This window comes from Pezoporus occidentalis, unplaced genomic scaffold (assembly GCF_034315485.1).
Source record: "Pezoporus occidentalis ecotype Australia unplaced genomic scaffold, CSIRO_AGI_Poc_V1 ctg9, whole genome shotgun sequence".
NCBI classification, from domain to species: Eukaryota; Metazoa; Chordata; class Aves; order Psittaciformes; family Psittacidae; genus Pezoporus; species Pezoporus occidentalis.
In genome coordinates this window covers 6,365,560-6,382,683 of record NW_026916262.1, presented here as the reverse complement: position 1 = coordinate 6,382,683, position 17,124 = coordinate 6,365,560, and the positions used below count along the sequence as shown (strand labels likewise).

General features: G+C 39.9%; 1 protein-coding gene across 1 annotated transcript in view; it reads right to left on the bottom strand.

The window, feature by feature from the left end:
• CDK6 (cyclin dependent kinase 6) overlaps window positions 1-17,124 on the bottom strand; it is a 125,460-nt gene that overhangs the window by 18,340 nt on the left and 89,996 nt on the right. Inside the window, exon 4 of the mRNA XM_062604991.1 lies at window positions 14,493-14,602. Coding sequence (XP_062460975.1) covers window positions 14,493-14,602 — 110 coding nt within the window. The remainder of the gene's footprint in view (window positions 1-14,492; window positions 14,603-17,124) is intronic.

Here is a 17,124-nt window from a genome sequence, read left to right as displayed (position 1 = left end):
AAACTTGCAGATGGATATGCATGTTTCCTTTGCATGCATAACTGAAAGGGAAATGTTAGAAAAAGGGAAACCAGAGGCATAGTGTACAGCTTTATGACCAGTGCGGGGCCGGCTACTGTGTAATTCACTTCTTGATTAAAAATACAACAAAAAATAAATAAAGCAATAAATAAATAAAGTAAGAGGAAGCATAAATGAGAGAAAATACAACCATCTTCAAAGATCCCTTAGGAACTGAGCAATGGAAGACCTTTTTTCTGGGTTCTCAAAATTTTCTTGACACCCTTCATGTAAAGCATAGTGTTTTAAGGTCCCTGGTGTCCTTGGAGCAGAATGATGGGTCTCATTGCCCCATCACTGACATGAAAGGGAGCTTCATCACAGACATCAAGGACCCCAGGGCCAAGCCAAGTGAGATGTAGCTTCACAACCTCTTACAGGAATAAAAAGGTGCTTCAACAGAAGGATACACACACACACACACACACACACATATATATATTAAACCCCCTGAAAATTAATGTAAGTGTGGATATTATCTTTGACCATATATGCTCTAACATAGGCAGATCTCAAGTGTTCCCAGGCAAAACTGCTTCAGCATTCATTATTAAATTTTTAAATGGAAAAGCCTTGATGGTCGAATGTCCTTCACTTAGTCCTTCAGGACGCACGTCACTGTTCTCTTATCTGCGGACATTTGCCTTTCCAGAAGATTTGTAGGTTTATTTCACCAGGGCTTTAAAAGTCATAATCTCAGCTCAGGGAGAATGATATTAACAGTGGCATCTTGAAAATTGTCCTAACGTTTGAAGCAAGTGCTGGAACTACTTACACAACTGACCTTGGAAGAAGGGAAAGGAAAAAAGTGTATGGTCTCTGCTCAGAGTAGAAAAAGAATAAATCTTGTTTGTACTGACAGTTCTACCAGCAATATGGTTTAACTCCTTGTGTGTCAAACACCCACCCCACACCACACACAGTTAAATTACTTCTACTGGTCAGCAGTTTGAATTTAATTATGTAAGTGAACTGCAGGCTTTTGCGTTTTTATAACATCCTGAAAGAACTACTGATATGACAAATACAGTGTGGTCATGCGCTTCCCGTGATCACTTACTTAGTTTTCTGTATTCCCTTCTCTCTCATGAGAGAGAACAATGAGGTAACAGTGGCTGTGTATGGGCAGTCTCTGAGACTTCAGACGAGAGCTCCAACAGACATCAAATTTTCATATTTGAAGGAAACATAGAATTCAAAATATTCTACACAATCTGGAACCTAAAATTCTCAACAGAGAATAAAATCCAAGAATAACGAATTAGCTTTTCTCTCCAACTGGCTTGAGTTGCTTCTGTGTAGTACTGAGTACATGTTTTGATCTATGATCACTTCTGTTGCCCCTGTATTAGGTGTTAATAGCACCTGTTGCACTAAGCCTCTTTAAATTCTCAAAGCCAAAACATCAGAAGAACTGCTGCCCCCTTTCCCCCCAGCAACTAATAGGTCTCATCACTTTCAGCTGTAATAAAACACTCCTGGTCAGAAAAAAATCTCTGAAAGCGGATTACAACCCTTCAAACAAGAAAGGCAGGGAAAACATTTCAGTACCAAACAGTAAACTGTTATGTGAGCAGACGTGAAATTTCAACTTCAACCTTTTTCTCCAGCTGCTGAGTCTGAGTGTCAAAAGACATGAAAGTGGATTAGAAGAATGGTGTGAAGAAAATACTTTCATTTTTAGCAGCTGTGCTGGTTTAGAGTGAATTAATAAACACCTACAGAAAAACTTAAGCACTTAAAGTAGAAAGTATGTAGAGCACACACGCAAGGAAAACTAATAAGAGTTTTCAAAGGCCAGTTAAACTAGACAGAACTTTGCCCCACTTTGTCTCATGAAATACACTCGGTTACTCAGGCTGGAGAAGCTGCAAGATTTACATTCACTGTCCCATGACAGTGCATAGTATTCTGAGTTCACCTATTGAGAGCTCTCTGGTTACTTATCCTGTTCAGCTATTACTGATTTCACATGAAATCTTTTTTTTCCCACTTGAATCCTGACCACAGGGAAGAGTAAGTTAATTTCTGATACTAAAGAGAAAATAAACAAATAAAGAACTTTCAGGTGACGATTCTGCTCAGATGGCACCCACCCCTATGCAACTGCAACATAATACACTTCATGCTGTACATTTGTGTGCTTCAAAGCTTCCCAAATTAATGCTGGGAAAACTTTCATGCTGTTATCTCTGCTTTGCCATTACTGAGCCATAGCCCTGCTTCTGTGCTGCCCATGGGACAAGTCTATTGGCTTTTGACATTACTTTAATGAGAACAGCATACAACTCTGTCTTTGCAAATCAAATGTTTCCTCAGTCTCTGAAGCACTGAGCACCTGCAGCTCTTTGAGCCACCCCACATCTTGAACTTTTTATCCTCACGTTACCAGGTTGTTCACCACCTTTATGTCAACTACAAGGATTTCCCCAAGAGTTGGCTGTCTTTTCTGTAAAAAAAAAAAAAGTGATTTGCTCAGAATTAAAATAACCAAACACAACAGACTCCTTTTCTGGAGCACATGAATAACTGAGTAAAAGCTTCTTTCCATGGTAAGCAATTTATGCCTTGCTTTTCATACAGTGGCTGTAGTGTTTGCCAAAAATGGAGTTTACAAAAAATTCTGGGCCCTCTTTAAACTCTGCTCTTGCTTTCCAGCAAAGCGCCCTCACCATCAAACTTAGTTAAGATCTTGCAGATGAGTGACACCTACCTCTCCTTTCACAACTGCTTTCTGAAAAGGAAAACTGATCCCAAGGGAGGAGAGAGGCAAGCAAGCCTGCTTCTGTGCCTGAGTGTGTAGGACACCCAGCTAGGATGCACTTCTGATTTTGTATATACACTCTTCATTGCTAATGGTCTGATGAGATCTAGTTGTAACTGGGTATCTTCATTCTTACAGCATCAGAGTATGAGTCATCACTGCCAAACAGGCTTAACAGCTACAGATAGGAACATTACTGAAAAAATCTCTTGCTATTTATACTTCCTTTAGATGCTGAAAGATTGCACTCCAATTATTTGGATATAAAGAGCACTTAGAAAATTATTCAATTGTATAGAACAGTGTGTGTGCTGTACTGAGATAATAACAAAACCTGTTTCATGGACATAATCTAATAAAAAAAGATCTGGTAATTCACTGTAGTTGGTCAAATTCTGGATGATACAGCTGACTGAGTCATTTATCTTTAGGTAACTGATCCAGACTCAGTCAAATCAATAGTAACTGAATCTTCGTGCCAATTTACTCCAGCTCAGTAGAATAAATTAGTGGAAATGAAGTAATCCCTTGGATGAAATTCTTATTTGACAAATGTCTATATTCCAAAAGCACTTATTACTGACAAACCTGGATATGTTAGGAGAGAAGCCATGAATATACAGAATATTTAAGTAAAAGAAGAAATCCCGCATCAAAGTCTGCCTCAGAGTTGTTTCTGGACAGCATGCATTCAGTGCATCTATAAAAGGAAAACAGAGCACATTACGCACAAGTTTCTGGAAGAAGTCATACGGTTTGACCGTGCATAGCCAGACTGTCGTTTCCTCAAAGACTGCAAAACGAAGCATGTGGCCAGCATAAGAGGGCAGCCAGGCTTGTCACATGCTGACATCAAGAGCTCTCCACTTGTCAGATCCTGGCTCTGTCTCTCACAGAGCCAGTGTACTGTGGTGACTGTGTCTCACAAGGACTCATGTGGACAGGGCCAGTGTGTCAGCAGGTCTAGCAGAACATGGAAGCATATGCGATGGCAGTGCCACAGGCGTTGCGCAAACGAAAATCAGAAGCAAGGCAACAACGTGTGTATTCATATCACAAGGCAAACTGTGGCTTCAGAGGAAGAAGGGACAGGAACTAGTGTGAGCTGTATCCTACCATGCCTCTTTTCTATTTTTTAGCCAACACCAGGACTGTGAGGACTGATGGCAAAGATGGCTCCAGCCACATGTGGGTACCATGTACACTACTCTGTGGCAGTCAGCACATAAACACAGGAGAGGCTGTGGCCGTCTCCCTTGACTAGGACTCTAGGTCTCTGACATCTGCAACTACAGCCAAAGCACAGACTCCCAGCTCAGCTGGCAGTGTTCTCTGCAGTGGTCTGAACCCTGTGGTGTAGGTAAGATTTTCCACAAAAGCAGCGGGGAGCTGCCTCTGGGCACTGTGGTTCCCTTGGAGAAATGGTTTTCCAGAAAGTTAAATATCAAATTTTCTCTTGCTTTTCTCTTTGACATTTTGAGCTTTCTCTCACAGCCAATTATTTCCTTGGTACAAAGTAGTACAATGTTTCAGAAAGCTGTTTTTCTCTGCTGTCTTTAGTTGTTTTTAAACTCCTGCTGTCGCCTGTACCTTAAACGCACTTTCCGCTTCTCTCATGCAGATTTATAAGTGTTTTTAAATGTAAAGAACATCTAACAGCTTTGGTGAGCATATAGATACGGAGCAGTAGTATGAAGCTGTTGAGAAGAAAAGACACAAATGCGAGACAGATTTGTGGAGACCTCATAGGAGCCTTCCAGTATCTGAAGGGGGTCTACAAGGATGCTGGAGAGGGACTCTTCATCAGGGACTGCAGTGACAGGACAAGAGGTAACGGGTTCAAACTTAAACAGAGGAAGTTCAGGTTAGACATAAGGAAGAAGTTCTCTACTGTGAGGGTGGTGAAGTGCTGGCACAGGTTGCCCAAAGAAGTGGTGAATGCTCCATCCCTGGCAGTGTTCAAAGCCAGGTTGGACAGGGCCTTGAGCAACCTGGTCTAGTGGAAGATATCCCTGTCTGGCAGATGGATTGGAAATAGAAGACCTTAATGTCCTTTCCAACTTAAACCATTCTATGATTTTATGATTCTCTGGACTATTACACACCATTTTTATTACTGACCAATGGTAGTTAATTATTACAGTGTGTTTTTTTTTTCTGGACAATCAAATACCTAAAAATCAGTAAACCTGCCCAGATCAGAATTTCTGACTAGACACTCAACTTGAGGAAAAACCCACACTTGGGAGCTCAGCAACTTGAGCCAGAGTTAAAATCTAGTCTTTCTCCCCCTTCCCTGGAGTGCACCAGTGTTCAGGAAATGATCCCAGGAGTTTAAATACCTTTTTGTAGCCATTTTCTTATGAAAGAGAAAAGTAAATAAAAACAAAGTTTAGTTCTATTACAAGTCAAACAAAAGTACACAGAGCTTCCCCTGGCCAAACTCTAGGCAAAAAGCAAAGCCTCTCTCAGCCAAGTTCCTGAAGAGGAAAGCTGTGTGAAAGAGCTAGGAGACCCTTTCAAAAGGAAAGTCTTTGGGCAGTGCACAGCTGCCTATCCCTCTCCAGGTTGGAGAGGAAGGGGCAACACTGCTCTGCTTCTCTCCTGTTCTCTGGCTGGTGATGTGACTGCTAAAAGCCATCTGCAGCTGGAGTTATCAAAGCAGCCCTTAGGCTGCTCTGGATTATCCCAGGAATGAACTTGTCTTTGACATGCTCCCGAAGACACAAAGGTGGTGCCATCTTCACATGGATTGACTAGCGGCATTTCCAAATATCCATTACAAATGCTGCAGTGTAATACCAAGGACTTAGAAATATCTACATCACGACTGATATGTTGTGGTCTTTCTCCTAGCCACAAGGTCTCTTCCTCTGACCTCTGGCCAGCTAACTCAGATTGTCAATCTGGGATACCACACCTCTAAGGAATGTATGTTTTTGCTAGGATGACGTGTTCAGGAGGATTCGAGACGAGGGCAGTGTCACCTGCATGGGAAGCTTTCCAGGAGGGGACTCTCTCAGTCAATGCAGAGCTTGAGCTGCCAGCTCAGAGCCACCCAGTCCTGGTCCCTTGCCCAGTGCCTGCCTGACACGACCCCACACCTGAATTTAACAGTCAAATTAAACTTGGTCAGCTAACACTGTTTCTGTAGGTCTCCCTACCCATGCCTTAAGGTTCCCTTCTGTTTTTTTGACATGGGTAGTGACAGTTTTTGGTTTCTATGGTTTATCAACGGTTTCCTTTACCAACTGATCTATTCCTCTGACTGAAAGTCTGGCACAGCTGGAAATTAGAAGGAAAACCACAAGTGAATGGCGTGGCACTCACCACTCATCTCCAACCACAGACTGATACAGTTACTGGATTTGCCTAACGGCTATCAATCAGCCAGACTGTAGACACTTAGAAAGATACAAGTTAGAAAAGGCTTGAGGAAAAATGTGAGCTAAAAACCAACAAGGTATTTTACTTTTAATGGGGTAATGCTGTCTTGGAAACTCACATCTATTTCATGCTTCGTAATTAGTGGTATTATTCTGACTGTTCCCCCTTCTCTCCATTAAGGTGTGCTTCTCCACTGCCCAAAGCCAACAGGAATTCTGCCTTGGAGGTCAGCTTAAACAGAAAATAATCCTGCCTATCCAAAAAGTAAAATAGCATGAACAAGTGCAGTCTCCTGCCTTCCTTTGTTAGTTAAGTTTGAAGCAAAATTTCACTGTTGTTCCATCAGATCACTAAGGTCACTAAGCTAAATTGTGGCCTGGGTCCACTCACCTTAAAAAAATGCTTGAAGAAAATCTTTGTAATAGGCTGGACACTTATCTGGGGAGGAACTAAAAATCCTATTTTATTAGGTCTTGTTTGGAAAAACCATCAGCCTCCCACACACTCATATGCACATGAATGGCAGAAGAATAAAGGCAGAAAAGTGCAAAGCACAGAATTTTGAAAGCTAACAAGATCTTTCCAAGGAACGAACCTTCTCCCAGTACAGTTGGTCTGGACTGTGGTGAACTTTTATGGCACTCGCAACTTAAATCATTCTTGTAACAAAACAAGATAATTTCCAAAAATGGCAAAAACAAGCTCAGGCCAGAACTGACAGTACTTCGGTTCAAAGACTACAAATCCAGCTATGTAGGTTATACAGTTCTAAGCTGCAACATCCACCTTTGCTTGTTAAAACAAAGACAAAACAGAAAGGGGAGGGGGGAAAGGGGGAGGGAAAGTTGTTTTAATTTTCCTGCTACCAAATCTAACTGCGAGCAAGTAGATAAGTGAATGATAACACTTTCAAGCTCTTGGTCCACTAGATACGTTGGCATAAGGGTCACTGGAAAACACCAGACAATATGATTGCAAAGTCTGTGTTTAAAATTTCTGCATGATAAAGAGAACAGTTCTCTCTTTAACCACATTTAAGATGTTTGCCAGTTTATACAGAAAACCCAACTAATAAGCAACATTCATGGCTGTATTTACATAGTTGTTTTTTTGCCTAGATGTCTCTACTGTCTTGGTTTTATTATACTCTCCCTCCCAATATCCAGTTCTACATCCTTTTTTTCTTTCAAAATGTTCCTTTTCTACTCCCTCTGTTTCTCTCTTCTTTCCAACATGAAGAAGATTTGAAATATATTACCTTCACTCTCTGCTTTTGAAAGGTATTTTTGAAATGTGTTGGAAATAAGAAAACAGAGCACAAAAAGAGAGGGTTAAGCTTAGCGCTGAAAAAAGATGGAAACCTTACCATATGGAGAAATACAGGATCTAGTAGGCAAAGCAAAATATCTAATGCTGCATAACTACCGTGCCCACTTAAGCCAGTGGGGACTAAATGATGAGATAAGCTGAAGCACAGGAAAATAACTGACAAAGAATTAAAATGCATCTAAAATGAGACAAAGCCATGTCATAGAGGTATGCTTCACAATTCCTTACATGGCAGTATTCATATTTTAGACTCTTCACTATCTTTAGAGTCTCTTTTCAGACTCTGTTCACGGCACTATTCTTGTATGTGCAGAAAGGTAAAGCAAAATCAAAGTCTTAACTACTGTCAGTCAGAGTTGCCTTCTCTTTTGCTCAATATGACCAGGATGTCACCTGCAATACCCATACACACACCAAGAAGTTAAAAACCCAGTTGGGTGGCAGTTCACAACCATGTGCAAAACAATTCTTAATAAAGGTAATTTTAAAAGACAAGGAATATAATCCTTCCCTACAGAAATCCTGCTGACTTCTCCATTATTTCCCACCTGACGTAAGTCATGCTAAGTTTATCCACTGATTTGAGACAGTTTTGTTTATGGTGTGTTATATGGAGATGTGGTCTCTCTCTTCTGGTCCTGTCCAAACTGAAGTACCTTCAGTCATATTGTAGCCTGAATTGATGAACTTGATCTATGGCAAGAGTTACATACTGTACTTAGAAAAACAAGCTTCATATTAAGTTGCATAGCATTTTGCTGTTAAAGTTCCAGTATATCACAGAATCATATGATACTTTACTATCAATTACAGGCTTTAAACAAATGTTTCTGCTCCCCCAATGCTTTGAATAACTGAACAATATTAATGGAAAACAATTTTAAGAGATTACATGCTGTCATTTAATTTGAATTACTTAGTACATATAAATCCTTCTGTCAGGTATGCATTTGTGAAGCTACAGATTCTTTGCCTGTTTCTCAAAACCATTCAACAGTAAAGCAACTCATCACAAGGAATGACTAACTCAGGGTATGTCTGGAGTAGAGGACACAGTACTTCAAATTTCCAAGCAGTTCTCTGCAATTGCAGAATTTCTGTGAATCACCTTCCCCAAAGCCCACTGTCCTCTAATTCATTCTCCAGATGAAGAACATGCTTAGGCAGCTGAGAACCTGTGATTCTGCTGTTGAACATACGTCTCCAGATGTATACCTGATTTTTCCAAAGTGCAACCTTAACAGACTACATCTGTAAGAGGTTAGCACCTATAGGAACTGCTAATTCAGACCACATGATAAAACTGATGCTAGTTAGAACAGATTCACGGATGAACTGGACTGCAGATCTCTTCCAACACAAAAGCGGCCTGTCCCATTCAAAGCACCAGAGAACCTGCAGACTCTGTTACGAGCTATCCCTTTGTTACCTACTGCTAAGAAATGGGAGTACACACCTCCTTCTCCGGATAAGGACATGCATACAGTAGCTCACTTACCCATGGCCTAATTTCCTTTGAAGCTACCTTTTGTGTGTGTGTGTGATATTTTAGCAGATGGGTAACAACAATCATACTAGCAGAATGTCTTAAATTATTGTAAAAATAGGTTGAACGCTCTTTTGCTTGTGCTACACAGTCTCACAAAGACCTGAAGAGTCATTCAACCTTACGTGGAATCACAGTCTTATGGTCTTAGGGAGTTACCTGCTGAGGTTTATTTCACAGATATGACAATCAAACACTTGTACAACAGGATCACTAAAAGAAGTGCAAAGAATCGGAGCTGGGACAACACTAAGCAATGTTCTCTCCTCCTTGCCGGTTTGCAACAGCGTGTTTTATGGAGATCATTCCAACTAAGTGCTGTACTGTGCACACTAACAGAGATTAGCTCTTCCACTCCTTGCACCACTCTGTTGAACTGAATTGTTTCTAGAGAGGTTACAATTCCCTTTGGAGTCAGGGTTAATTTCAACAGTGACTTCAGCGGAGCCAAGACTTTACCACATGATCCAGCTAAAAAGAGTTATTCTTTTCACTCAGCGATAGAAGTTCAAAGTTTCCTATCCAGCTTCAGGTTTTGGAGACAGCTTAAAAACAGGTGTTCCTCCGTTACACTTGGCTATTTTCTTCTGCAACCACTTGACCATATTTATCCCACAAAGCATTAACTGAAACTTAAGCTGCAGACCTGACTGCTTTTCCCTCACTCACACATAGAGGAAGAATCCAGGGGCAGGTGGGTGCCACATCTCTGTCCACAGATCAGATCTATCCTACCACCTACGACCTGGAGTCGACACAGAAAAAGTGCATGCAACGTGTCTGGTGGTTGCATTTTAAACACTAGTAATAACCTCTGGCTTATCTAGAGAGGGGAATAAAGTTACACTTATTTTTGTGTGAACGATTCTTTACAATTACTTTATACTGTAAGAATATGTGTCTAAGAAAGTATATGTGTGTATTGCTAGGTTTTTTAAACCTGTTAAAAGTTTTACGATTAAGGTCCCAAATCCAGAGTTCACATCACAGCCTGATCACCAGATGAGGCTCTAAGCTTTGATTTTATCACATCTGTGTACATTACCTAGAGCAACAAAGTCTTGGAATCCTGGCTTTTCTACACACAATGATGTAACTCTAATTGGACAAATTTATACCATTGAAAGACGGTATAAATACATGCCTATAGCTGGTTTCCTTATGCCTGTTGTTTGTGCTCACCAGGGAACTTGTCCCATCATAGGTGTTTTAGTAGAGCCACATATCTCTTAATTGGTGCTACAATTTTCAAGCATGGCTGGTTGGCAATAACTGTCTCATACATACTAGGATCTGGCAGAGAAAGCTGAAAAATGAGACAACTGCTAAAAAAATGATTTAACATTTAAAAATGAGTAATAACCTCATTCTATTTGTGCCAATCATGTGGTTTATGAAATTCTGGGACTGATGATCTTACCAACAGTAGGCTGATTGAAACACCATGGAGCTGGTGCATGGATGGTCTCAGTAAGAAGCCCATGTGCCTGGAATTAATTTCGCTCAGCTGGATGAAGCTTGGGGCACTGAGATAATACTGTTTTACTTCTGGTTTGGGGAGGTAGAAAAGGTTTTTGGGAGAGGACAGTCTTTCAATTTTTGGGTTTGAATTGGTACCTGTAAGGTTCGTGAAGATGGTGCATGCAGTCACAACACTGGCCACTCTCAAATGCATGACTTCTTCAGCTTGAGTGGGCTGTGAATATAGCATCAGCTACAAAAACTGGTGATCTCTTCTGAAGATTTTTAGCTCTATATTTACTACAAAGGAAGACAAACTCAGTTGTTTGTGCAATATTACAGTTAAACTTGCCTAGCTGGTATTATTATATAGATATCCAACTGATGAGTCCTACATACACACACACACTAACACCCTTGTGTGCAGGATTGAAAACTTAACAGGATTGTGATTTTGAAGACTGGGCATGTATAGATGCACTAAGAGCTAAGCATCAAAAGATTTTGACATTTTTTCTCATGACTGCCTACATGACTGCCTGAGTGCAAAACTGGTGCTCTGCTTTCTTTCACCTAGATTCAGATTCCAGTTTTCTTTCCCTCTCCCACTCATTCAAATTGATTAAGATTTACCTAATCCAAGCAAGAAGAGACAGTCCCTTCTTCTCAAAAATACTGGTCATGGCTTCCTGCTTTGGAGCTGCCTGCAGTCCTTGAGCCAGCTGGAAGTTTTATGTGTCCAGACAGAAGTGGATGCTACTCCCATGTTTGCCTTTCTCTTTAATGAGTTGTTCACTACGTAGGAGGTACAAAGCCCTTTTCTACTGGCTAGGAAAATGCTCAGCCTCAGAGTGAAAACTTTTTATAAGTAATCCTTATTTTACCTAAATGTAAAGAAAGCATAATGCTAATCTTCTTCTTGTGCCAAAGGCTGCCCCCATGCCACTGGGCCCTGTCAGTCCTGCCTGCTGCACCTCTGAAAGATTTTGTGATACGGCAGCAAGCCACACAGCATACCTCATAATTTTCCTTACTGGTTGTTATTCTTAATACACCATAGCTTTTGAATCACAAAGAAAACAGTCACTGTGACAAATACATTTACGCTTTTGTTAGGTAAGGATAGTCCGTCCATAGGAATCTGTGCGAGGGGTTTCAAGATACAACCTTTGTGCCTTCACACATGCAGAAGCCTACAAATCTGTACCATATTTAAAGTGTCTGCATTTTAAATATAGCTATGACTTTATACATACCTCAGATTGCAGGAGGACCAGAGTCCTCAGCTGAGAACTGTCATTTGTTTAGCTCTGTCAGCCAAGATGAAAGAAATGTTAAAATTTACTCTAGGTGTATCTAGACAGAGATGTATTTACTTTATTTTTTGTGCCTATGAATTCCTTTATACACTTTTGTGTATTTTAGATCTATTTCACAAACACTTTGTTTGCATTTGTCTTAAATGGCTTTGGATTAAGGGTGATTTAAATTAAATGAGGTGCACAGCAATTTGTAACATAGGACTGGAACATTCATACAGAGCTGACATCTCTCCTACACTTGTCCAAACCTATAGCAACCTAGATGTGCTTTCCTACAAAACTATATTCTAGCAAACTCAAACTATCAACTGTAAAAAACTGTAAAAAAGCTCAGAAGAGCCTCAGTACATTTCTTAAAAATGACAGAGCTTTAAAACCTTTCAAAGAGAAAGCAAAAAAGAGCAGGGAAGAAGGCAACAAGTACCCAGTACCACACTAAAAAGAAAAGGTTGTCTTAATGTCAAACCAACATCTACTTCTAAGCTTTAGCCACATTCTCATACTCTTATCCTGTCAACACCAGTGGAAATACAGATCAGTGATTACCCAAGGGCACTACCATTTTCCAGCAGAAATAGCTCTTGCATTTATTCAATCTTTTGGAAATAATCCATGGAGTTTGCAAAATTTTACAGTTTACTGCCACCAAGGTCACAGTAACATGGGTTTTCTTTTGCAATCCATCAGGAGAATCAAAAGACAACATATATCATATAGAGAGTATTGCAACATTAACCCCATACAACTGTCCATGGAGATAGCACTTGGTGCTGTTCATTGTGGCTTTATGGCAATGCGCCTTGAGAGTAGCCTTCCAAATCATGCTTGTATGTGAAAGTCATATTGTTTCCAATGAAATAACAGTACATACAGGCTTGGCAGATTCCTGACCTCTACGGTTTTTGACAGACTCCCAAATTTAGGACTAAGAATGTCAGACTGACCCTGTATTTGGCAAGAATAATACACGACCTGGCTTTATCAAACTCTGCCATAAGTCTGATCTCATTTCCATAAAAAAAAGTATTAATGTAATATTTGCATTTGTAATCAAATAGAAAATTGAACTGTCCCCTATTTAATTTACTATGTTGGACTTGGAGAATCACTGAGGCTTATACATCATAAAAGAAAAAACTAAATGAAATTGGTGGCACTTGTATATGGCAATATTTCATATCTGTCAGAATACTGCAAATTACATGAGAAAAAAGCATGTAATAAAGTTCTGAGTTCAGTTGTTTGTCCCATACTACATTGCATTATTGAAAATGCTAAACTTAAGTTGTTGACTCTGCTATTCAAATCAGAAAAAATATCAATGGCTTAATGCTATTATGAATCTAGCAGTATATGGGATAAGACTAAATCTTTAAAAGTTTGCAATGGAGGTTTTAAAGAATCCACATTCTTTTTTTCTCACATTTTCTGACCTCATTTCTGAGTCAGAAGCAGAGAGGGTGGAGTGTAATAATTCTACCCAGGCCATTTGACCAGGCAAGAAGCCCAAGAAAAATGATTTTTCCATATACTAACATTAATAAGTAGTAGAACCCTAAAGTTACTTTTCAAGACTTCAATTATTATTTTGAACTTAACACTGTATAAATTAAATAGTTTCGCAAGGCCCTTGCAGTATGGCTTCTCCTTGTGAATTTTCTTGTGAATTATACTGATTTTGGTTTTCAGGCTACCCAACGTATCATTTTCTTTCACATTTTCTTTATGTGTATTTTTTGATTTTACAGTGAGTGTACAAAATGCAATAGAGTTTCTAGATGGAGATCACCCAGGTGATGACAACACACATTTTTTGCAGTAAGCTCAACCGAAATGCATGTGACTGGGTTAATACTGAGACAGATTCATCTTGTTAAGGTTCCTGAGGGTTTGTTCCTCTCCAAACCCTACATGGTACAGCCTCCAAATTAGTGTCCTCCCATGGGGAAAGACTAGTACACAAGTGCTCCTCTCATATTCACAACTCTGCACCAGCAGTAACATTCTGCAGCATGATAGTTCTGACAGCCAATTTAACTGAATCAGCTCCCCCAACAAGTCTTTTATCTGCTGGATTTTTTTTTTTTTTTTTTTAATACATTTAACGTTTCTGTTACCCTACGCCCAGGCTAAATAAGTTATTCTTTAAAAAATCCTACCTTTGTTTCCTACTTCTAGAAATCCACTTCACAGTGACTTTTGAGATCTCAAACACGCAAAGAGGAGACTATAAGCAAACACCTGATGCTCCAGTGCACAAACTCCAGAGCAAGAAGACTGTTGACCACCATGCCCTGCTTTCCTCAGGGTAAATCCTTTCCAGAACCCTACTTTACTTGATCAACAGCCTCTCTAGCACACTTTTAATTGCATTTGGACTTACATGTAACAGGAATACATCAATGCTGACATAGGCTTTACCAAAACTTGTATCAGAAAAGAAAGACTCCAAGATAGCAACAAGTATGAATTAGCAATGGGCATTTAAATGCTGCACTGCAAATAGAACATCCTATTAGGCCTTTCCAATATAAACGTGATCCAGTGTACTGTACCACACATTACTGCACATTTTTTAAAATTTCAAATGTAAACCATGAAGAAAATAAAACCGTTTTCTTACTTTCGACGGAACATTTCTGCAAATATGCAGCCAACACTCCAAAGATCGACTGGTGTTGCATAGCTGGACTGAAGCAAAACTTCAGGAGCTCTATACCACAAAGTAACAACCTGTAAAACAAAAATGAACATAAAAGAGAGCATGCTTAGTTACATAAATACAACTTCGTAAGTGCTGTGTATACAGCTCCCATTTAGTTTAATCCAAATCATAAATTTCACAAATTAGGGCAAACTGTCTTGGCCAGTGCATAGAAAAGGGCCCTGTAAGGAAAACCTTAGTATAGATAGCTGCAGTGATGATGAGCTGGGAAATTAGACCACTTCATGCCAAGAACAGTCCAGTTCAGGGTACAGCAAAAATACAGTAACAGAGTCCAGTGTTGGTGTGATATCACTGTATCACAGCACACTATGAGAAACACTGACACTTTTGCAACTTACAGGCTTCCAAACACTTTCCAGTGGAGATCTGGATTCTCCTAGAGCAAATGTTAGTCTACTTAATAAGTTCTTAAACTTTTGTGGACCCCTTAGATGTAGTCACCAGAGCCAAACTGGAAACAAATAAGCTAAGGAATGACATGGGTTTACCCATAGGACAAATCAGAAACTTGTCTGTCCTATGCCCTTCATAGTCTATGTATTATTTTTTGTTAAAGGAATGGGGTTAGCTCAAGTGTATGGGCCAAGATGGGTGAACATGTCTGACCCATCTCAAAAGCTCTTGCTGAAGAAACAACTTTATTTTTTTTAAAATCAATTTCATATAGATTAAGTCAATCCTCAAAGATGTTCCTTATGAAAGGTATTCAGTGCTGCCCACTGTGGCTTCCTTACACACTAGAGGTACCTCAAACTCAGTTTTCAACTGAGCAACAGAGCATAGGGATCGCTGGCAGATTCCTGAGCTTTCTAACTGTGTGAGAGTCTCTGCCCATGTGCTGCTGGTTAGACCAGCAGTAACTTCTCTCAGAATTTATTTCTGAATGACACACTCTTTTCCCAGGGACATAAGCCACGTAAAGCGTCTGCTTTTAGGCTGTTCTTCTCCTGGTGGTCATGTTGCAACATCTTGTAGACATCCAGTGGGAATTTTACTGGTACTGCTTCATCAATGTACTTTGATGTGTCCTGCATATTGGACCCACAACAGAGATGGGACAGTTTATCCTTTTGTTTCCCACACGTAGACCAAATACAGACAAAGCTGACTGTATCTTCAGTGTATTTACAGAAGAACCCAAGGACCTTCTTCAGAGTCCTGCCTGATCTATTATGTTGATGGAATATAATCTCAGAGCCATGGGAGTATCCTGCTCCTGAATACAGTTACAATACAGCCATAACAACACATGATCATCCCCTAAATAACAGTATTTTCTTACTGTGTGCTATAATTTAAACCTCTGACTATTAATCTGGGAGCATGGAGGGTCTCAGCAATTATTGCTTTGTTTCTACTACAGTCACAAATGTTGGAGATACAGCATTCAGAAGGAGCATGAAAAAAAGCAAAAACACTGAAAAGGAACAAATGTAAAGACAAGAACAACTTTAAAAAGTACATTAACTAGGATAGCAAGTTCTGAATTTCAAGACCAGTACAAAGAAATGCATAAAAAGAGTGGGTTTTTTTAATGATAACAAAATAATTGTCTTTTAAGCAAAAATAACAATGGAAGTAATCAGCCGAATTTGCTGGTCAAAGACAGCTGAAACAAAAGCAAATAAAACATTTATTACAATCATTACATGCCATGACAGCCTTTGGAACTTCTGAATGGCTATTGAAGGGAGGTTCACGGATATTTGCACAAGTGGTCATATTTGCTAACAGTCCTCTTAAACACTTTGATCTCTATTCATAAAATTTGTCTTTGAAACAGTTCAATAAGACAGTGCAAAGTACTGCACTGGCAAACCAGACTTCCAGGTACCTGTCCACAGAAACAGATTCCTATGTGGAAGTTGGGCATTATTTAACTCCATTTGTCTTGTTCCTGATTTGGTACCATACAGACCACTGATGCTTTTTCCAAAATATTTCTCCTGATAAAAACCAGGAAAGTTTCTTCAGAGATTCACTCCAGGGAAAGAAGACAAAGGTACAGGAGCTTAGGGATTTTACTGGAGCTGCCCTATCTGAGTCACATGGATTTCCTCCTAAAACACATACATATTTTTCCTGATGCAGATATAGCTCTGAAACTGAACTGCACTTCTAGTCTCTCAGTACATTTGTGGAAAAGCTTACTTAAGTGCTGCTTTGAGAAATCAGATATAACAATTTCAACTCATTATTGTTTGTCAGTGGCTGGGTGCGGCGTCAGAAGTAAGAGCTCTATGATCTCTGATCTGTGGGAATACCACCAAACCTCATGATTCCTGGTTTGAGATCCACATGGCTCTTCTCACACAGAATGAAAGGGTGCTTTACTTTCCCCAGTCCCCTCAGCCCTCCACATTAAGGCTCTGCACTCTCACAGGCAAAGGATTAGGGGATGCATGGTTGTGTCTGCACAGTCTGAATACTTCTGACAATGTATGCTCCAAACTGCAGTCTGTTTTCCAGGGAAGTTGCTTGTTTCCAGAGAAAACTGTTGCAGCTCGTGGCCAGTCCCCAGGTGCTG